The sequence below is a fragment of the Sinocyclocheilus anshuiensis genome, unplaced genomic scaffold (genome assembly GCF_001515605.1).
Source record: "Sinocyclocheilus anshuiensis isolate Anshui unplaced genomic scaffold, SAMN03320099.WGS_v1.1 scaffold635, whole genome shotgun sequence".
NCBI lineage: Eukaryota > Metazoa > Chordata > Actinopteri > Cypriniformes > Cyprinidae > Sinocyclocheilus > Sinocyclocheilus anshuiensis.
In genome coordinates this window covers 803,698-811,016 of record NW_015551039.1, presented here as the reverse complement: position 1 = coordinate 811,016, position 7,319 = coordinate 803,698, and the positions used below count along the sequence as shown (strand labels likewise).

Genomic DNA, 7,319 nt, shown 5'->3' with positions numbered 1-7,319 from the left:
GGAAAACAAGCTTCATGGAGTCGATGCAACCAATCAGAGGACCAGAGAAACTTTCACCATGTTTCTGAGAAAGTGGAAGTGAAAGTGTGTAAGTACAACTTAGCACAACTGTTTATATTAGTACTGAATTATTCAAATTGTCATTCAAACATGCTAAATGGTAATATAAACATTATGTGGATCCAGCTCATCAGCAGCCCAGGTCATGACCCAAATAGTGGCAGCAATCAAATAACATGATAGGAAAAGGACGACCTCTTCCCAACACAAAGCTGTGCTCATCCTCTCACACCACGTGCCACCTAAATCCTCACTAAGGGCCCCCCAATGCCCTGCCCTAACCTATTGTGAAATCAGGCTCCTTTGCTGAGGGCATTTGCAATGTAGGGCACCCCACCCCCAATCAGACACACTTGAAAATATTCGGCTTTCACCTATGGGTGAAACAAAAGAGGTCAAGCCATAATCCACAACGTCATTCCAGCACACTGTTTACAAACACAAAGCCCCCGATAAAGGCATGGAAAGCCCTCTCCCAGCCTCCTCGGGTGGATTTAAGGGTGTTATCAGCAAATCTGTGACGGGCAATACAGACAAGAGAGCATAACAAACAAATAAGCACTCCCGGCTGCCCCAGTTCTTAAAGCCTTGAAAAATACAAAACACCAAAGCTGCCTAAATGCCTCAGAACCAGTACGTAAACACCTCAATAATCTCACGGCTTATATATTTTCTGCAATATCTTCAATCCTGTTGCTTTCATCCCCAAATCAAGAGCCTAAAGTCATCACCATTTGCCCCCACCCTCAAATAACGGCACTAAACCCAACGCTGAACCAAACAGGTTCAGTAAACAACAACAAATCTCAAGGCAACAGCAGGTCTGTGAGTGTAACATAAAAGCTTCGTTTTATAACCTCAGCCTCAAATAAAAGTTCAGATTTAGAGCTTCTCTAATGTACATCCATTTTAGCACAAGAACAGGTCAGCTATTTTTAATATTGTTTGCAGGTTATTTTACATAGTATTAAGTAATTTATTTATTAATATTTTGAATTGGCTTTTATATTTATATTTTTAATTTTCAGTTTTTAACCAATTTTTAGTAATTTGTTGCAACCTTTTGTCAGTTTTTAATATTTATATTTAGCGCACACTTATTTTTGTTTCAGTTATAGTTTTTCATCTAATATTTATTTCAGTTTTATTTCAATAAACAATCATATTTTCACCATCGTTTTAGTTTCAGTTTTAGTTAACAAAACTAACAGGAAAAGTTTACTCATATTTGAGACTAAACTAATGAAATCTGTTTCACAGTCACAGAAAGGCGATGATGTCTCCCCACAAATGCAGATTAAATCGAAAACGGTCATTATCTGTTCACCCTCAGTTCGCATAAAACATGCAGGGTGTAAACAAAAACTAGGGCAGAAAGTTTTCAGAGAATAATGATGCACATGTCAGTCTATTCATCAAATAAAGCCACCAAAAGGTTCAGAGGGTTTGGAAAATAGCGCATGAATGATATGGACCAATTTTTGTCTCTTTCATAACTTAACAGTCATGGTCACTTTCATAGTACAATGTCCATGCTGCTCCTTTCCCTACTAAGTACCTCCTTTTGCATTCCACAGTCAAAATAATGAGTGCAAACAGTGCAAAGGTAGATGACAATGCTCATTCATCGGTGAACTGTACCTTTAAGATTTGAATGCACTCTAAATGTGATGATACTTGATGTGTCATTCTGATATAATCTTTGTATGTCTGAAAAGGCCAACTTGTGCAATGATGTATCATGTACAGAGAGATGTAGACTGATATACTCACCGTGCCGGGGTCTCTCTGAGAGGTCATAGCTGTGATCAGAGGTGGAAGGCAGCCAGGAATCGATGGGTGACCAGCAGTAAGAGGGGCGCACAACCCCTGGCACAAAGACTCAGTATACGTCTTCTCCCTCTGGCCTTTCTCTGCCTCGTACAGCCTAACACCAAGTCAATCATTCACAACATGCCCACACAGATTTGTTTACCACACACAGTCCAGTGGTCAACAATGCATTAACACTAGAAAATTAATTACCATCTTAGGTGAGAGACTTTACAAAGAGAAACGGTATAGTATTACAACATACAGTAGGTGAGATGACAAGACATTCCTATAAACAGATTGACAACATCCTGGTGAATTTTTAGAAAGTTGGTTAACTACTAGGTAGTAAACTGTAGTATAAGTGATCAGATCAATTCATTAATGATGAACCACCTAAAGGATATGCAGCCTTTATGAACAATATACTCTATATGGTTTATAAACAAACAAACAGAGTGTAGATAGGTCATATTTAGGGAAATGCAAGGGGGGAAAAACACATCACATACCTTTGCTCTATTTGACTTTAAGCAAAACTAGTGTTTGCATTACTGGAACAGCTTTATATATCAGCTTGAGACCGAATCTGTGTTAGAAATTCAGATCTGCCTGCAAATCAAATCAGACACCAAACCAGGATGACCTAGACTGTTCAGCAGAAAAAAATATAAACGATCCAAAATCAAAGAAGCATCAAAACGATGATACACATACCATTAAACAAGATGTGCGTCTAGTTTATGAGGCGAAGAGACGTGAAAGGCTGTAGGAGCAGAGAAACAGTACGCGCGACCGCTGGCCTTGAGCTGGAATAATTTCTGACTGCGGCAAAATAAAGAGGAACCAAAACGACCGTTTTGATCGAGTCACAGGCGGCTATCAGATCCAGAGCGGTCGTTTGATGGTCCAGGGCTTTTCTCAAACACTAGCTGATGGGTATATCCATCGTTCAATCAGATCAGATGTGGCTAAATTCACTCGCAGCGTTCGAGCAGAATAATGGCTGAGAATTTAAAGACACCGGAAGTCAGCTGGCCATATATGCAGGAAACTGCGCGCAAGGCTTTCTGGGACTTGTAGTTTTGAGGCAATTCTCCATTTTGATCGCACCTTGCAGAACGGCAGTCATTTCACATGCTGTGTGAAAGGAATGTGGGTTTTCCTTTCTATAAATAAAAAGTAATATAAAATATTTTAAAACATAAATGTTTAACTTCCTCATGTCAATAGGTTAAACATCTTATGCAATCAAATTCAAAATTTAGGATGATAAATTGGAATATCTCTTGATATGAAAATCCTTATAGAATTTAATTGTTTTCACAGACCCTCAATTAAAAAATCTTCCTTTTTTCTTTCATTTTAAAAGAAGGCTATGCACAACTGAATGACAATACTTGGCATGTTTATTTGATAACAGCATAGCACATAATAAAGGCACATTGAGTAGGCTATTTACATAGGAAAGCTGAAGTGTGTAATTTGTTTTAAAGTCAAAATACTTTCTTCTATCTCATCTTAATATGCAGATACGAGTAAAAGTAAGCCATTACCCAAATCCATGTTTAAGCATCCAATCCAGCCCAACACAGAAACACTGGCTCAACCAATGGTGCGAGTTTGGGGTGGGACTATCTGGGAGCATTTTGTGAAAACAATAACTATTTTTGCAATTTCATTTGGTGACATCAGTGGCACAGAAATTTCACACTTCAGCTTTAAAGAGCAAATATATACATGGATATTAAACAAGTTTTACAACACAGTAAACAGTAATGTCTGTTATATTACAGTATACAAACCAATAGAGCTATTCAGTCATCATGTCAATTTGTAAGCCAATCCGGAAGCTTGTTTAGCAAGTTCTATTTTTAAAAATATATTTCTCTCACATTTTAGGTATTATTTATGCGGTAACTTTCCAAGTAAGGTTCCACTTATTAACATTAGTTAACGAAGCGTTAGCATAAACTAACAATGAAATTAGTTCCTTTAATATTATTTAATGAACCTGAGCTAACAAGTAATGTAAACAACAGACCTTATTTTACTCAATCAAAAATTCCCATAGGAATTCCAGAGGGAATACATGCCTGTAATATTCTTTTCCAGGATTTAGGACTTCAAACCGAACAGCTCTATACCTCTGAAAGAGTGAGAAAAAGCTAGTCACAGCATTGAGCCATGAAAAGTCATCACTTCTGAGGAAATGTAGGCTACAGTAATACCCATAAGGGTCTGTATTATAAGAAGAGAATGTCTCTTCAAAGTGAATACTACTGACTCTCAACTTTGTAACAGATATGATTTTCAATAAACTGGAACAAACAGTTCCAGCTCAACTACACAGCAGCATTGTGTAAACATTCATTGTAAAACAGGCTTAAAAGTTACAATATTTGCAGCAAACGGATGATTTTTGGAAAATAAACTGTACAAATAACTCTGTTTAGTGTAAAGAGCCATAAATTACTCGGTTCATGTCAATTACATATACCATATCTCAGCAGCATACGGAAAAAGCCACCAAAGTCACAAAGTTCCATAATCTCCACCTTCAAATCTACTTTTCCTTAAAGAAAAATGCATTTACATTGCAATGTTTTTACAAAAAACATTATGAAAACAGCATAAACTGTCATCTTAAGAAGATAACTAGAATGGAAAAATATTGCGTGAAAAATAAGAGCACTTAGATGCTGATGCTCAAAATGAAAAAAGTACTAATTTTGTTACGCAAGTAAAAAACAAGACGCCTTTCCAGAAAAAGACAATAAGGGAATGTCTGTTTCTGCTATTAAGCACATTTAAGACAATGAGGGTTTCCTATTTTACATCCCAAATATGTACAGCTCAGTAGAGAAAACTGTGCCAAAATGTATTGGTACTAAAGAAGCCAAAAATATGTCAAACATATTACAGTAACATTAACAATAAATACATTTTCCTCCCGCTGGTACATAAATACATTTACAAAAATATACAAGAACATACTTTTACAAATAGAAAACTACTGACAAAATCCAAGGTAATTTTAAAAATATTTTTCATGTATCACTTTTACCAATCATGTCAAGTTTATAAAATTAAGTACTACAAGGACGTTTTGATTTCAAAACAATAATGCACATTATTTTACACTCTCAATTCTCTCTGGTCCAATAAAAATACATTGAGTTTGTTCACGCAGCACACAAATCTAAGTTGGTCTTTAAATGTGAATTTTCTGACTGTGCTCACTATCATTTTGCAAAGGATGAATTCTGATCTGTTTGCCTAAACTGGATACTATAGTAATGATGTGAGTGCCAACATAATGGAAAGGGACTCAGCCACACTTACTACATAGTGAATGTGACACAGTGTGATATATGAGTAAATGTGGCTGAGGTCCACAGTATGTGTGTCCACAGTAAATGTGGCTGTGGACGTCCTTCATGGCCACATTTACTACATAGTGAATGTGACACAGTGTGATATATGAGTAAATGTGGCTGAGGTCCACAGTATGTGTGTCCACAGTAAATGTGGCTGTGGACGTCCTTCATGGCCACATTTACTACATAGTGAATGTGACACAGTGTGATATATGAGTAAATGTGGACATGAAGGACGTTAAACAAATGTCACATCATAAATGATTAAAAAAAAATTTGAGTTGGCTACGCCCAATGAGATTTCTGCTGCCTGTTTAAACAAAGCCTATGAATAACATATTCCCATTCATTGAGAGAGAAAGAAGTCACACTAAATGACCACCCACAGGCAGAGACACCCTGTTCACAAACATCTTTTCAAGCGTAACAGTTCTGCCCCATCTCTGATCTGTCAACATGTGCATACAAAGTACATGGAGGACTAGACAGAATTCTTTTCATAATGAAGCCTAGACATACATAAGTAGCACTGTTACAGAACCATTATACACTGACACAAGGTAAACGATTAGCAAGAAATACACAGTTTACCTACTGAATAAAAATGGTTGAGTGAAGCCATTTTTGTCAGTTTTCAATGCAGACTTTAGAAGAATTATAAGGTGCAAAAGTGAAACTGCAGCCATTTACAAAACCGGTTGTAATGTGGCTGCCATACCAATCCAGCTGCTCTTCTTAAGGTGTGGTCCCCTCACTCTCATCTTCAGTCAAGTAGATTGGTTTCTTTCCTTGGAAAATTGGCTCAAATTTTTCTGGGGAATTGTTTTTTCCCTCAGAGCTGTGCTTTATTCCATATGCAAAATAAATAATAAAACCTAAGAGAGAAAAAGTATGAAGTCAACCTTTCAAGCACAGTACAATGAAAAACTAAAAAACACCCATGATAGCGTATAATTACACTACTGTACAAATGTTTGGGGTTGGTACAATTTTTTATGCTTTTGAAGTCTCTTGTGCTCACCAAAGCTGATCAAAAATACAATAAAAACAGCAATATCATGAAATACTATTACAACTTAAAATATAATGGTTTTCTATGTCAATAAATTTTAAAATGTAATTTATTCCTGTGATGCAAAGCTGAATTTTCTGCATCATTACTCCAGTCTTCAATGTCACTGAATTTCTTTCTTACTAACCCCAGACTTTTGAATGGAAGCATACATTTAACACACAGTTACATGACAACATGATTTCACATGCTATAACTCACCAATAACCATCCATACTGCGAAACGAACCCATGTAGGTCCACCCAATTGCATCATGAGGTAAATATTTACAAAGATACTGACCAATGGCAGAATGGGGAGCAAAGGCACCTACAAAATGTTGAGAGAGGATTATAACCACCTAAAGATCTGACGTTCTCAATTTAACAAAGCACAAGGATAATAGCGTAGCTTTGTAAATTACGTCTGTACCTTGAAAGTGAGAACCTCTTTACTCTGGGGCTGTCGCCAGATGATGAAGATGCAGACAGAAGACAGAACAGACAGGAAAACAACCAAAGTGATGTAAAGAGGGCTGCCCTTCCCCACCTGCTCTCCGTACACTGCCAGCACCACACACAGCAGAGTGAACAGCACAGCTGAACAGAAAAAGAGAGGAATGTTATCTGCCTGTTCACTACATTCACTACATACTGTTTACATTTCCCTGAGCTCTACATTACAGCTACATGTTGCAGCAAAAAAGGTAGATCATAAACTGTGTTAATGAAAATGCTTACATATGGTGCCAGTTGCAGAGTAAACAATGATGCCTGAAATCTTGGTGGGTACATCACAGATGGGTTGCACCAGCATCCTGATGGAAAACCTCTCCTTAAGGGGTGTTGTCTCCAGCTCCTGGCCGTACTCATCCCCGCTATCCACATCTGCCATGCCTCCTTTAGCCTCCAGCCTCTGTAGTTCCATTGACTTCTCATTAGCACCACTGGAGCCAATACTGCCTGGCTGGTACCTGTAGATTAAAAAAAAAAAAAAAAAAAAAGAAAACAGATTT

The 7,319-nt window shown here is 37.3% G+C and overlaps 2 protein-coding genes across 2 annotated transcripts in view; both read right to left on the bottom strand.

Moving 5' to 3' along the window:
* LOC107661425 (ubiquitin-like protein 3) overlaps window positions 1–2,581 on the bottom strand; it is a 14,882-nt gene extending 12,301 nt beyond the window's left edge. The window contains exons 1-2 of the mRNA XM_016450997.1: window positions 2,385–2,581; window positions 1,834–1,987 (exon numbers count right to left, since the gene is read on the bottom strand). Coding sequence (XP_016306483.1) covers window positions 1,834–1,860 — 27 coding nt within the window. The 5' untranslated portion in view covers window positions 1,861–1,987; window positions 2,385–2,581. The remainder of the gene's footprint in view (window positions 1–1,833; window positions 1,988–2,384) is intronic.
* A 696-nt stretch (window positions 2,582–3,277) lies between these two features.
* The window catches only part of LOC107661396 (cationic amino acid transporter 3-like), an 11,109-nt gene continuing 7,067 nt past the window's right edge, over window positions 3,278–7,319 (bottom strand). Inside the window, exons 9-12 of the mRNA XM_016450962.1 lie at window positions 7,045–7,277; window positions 6,737–6,903; window positions 6,526–6,634; window positions 3,278–6,127 (exon numbers count right to left, since the gene is read on the bottom strand). Coding sequence (XP_016306448.1) covers window positions 5,988–6,127; window positions 6,526–6,634; window positions 6,737–6,903; window positions 7,045–7,277 — 649 coding nt within the window. The 3' untranslated portion in view covers window positions 3,278–5,987. The remainder of the gene's footprint in view (window positions 6,128–6,525; window positions 6,635–6,736; window positions 6,904–7,044; window positions 7,278–7,319) is intronic.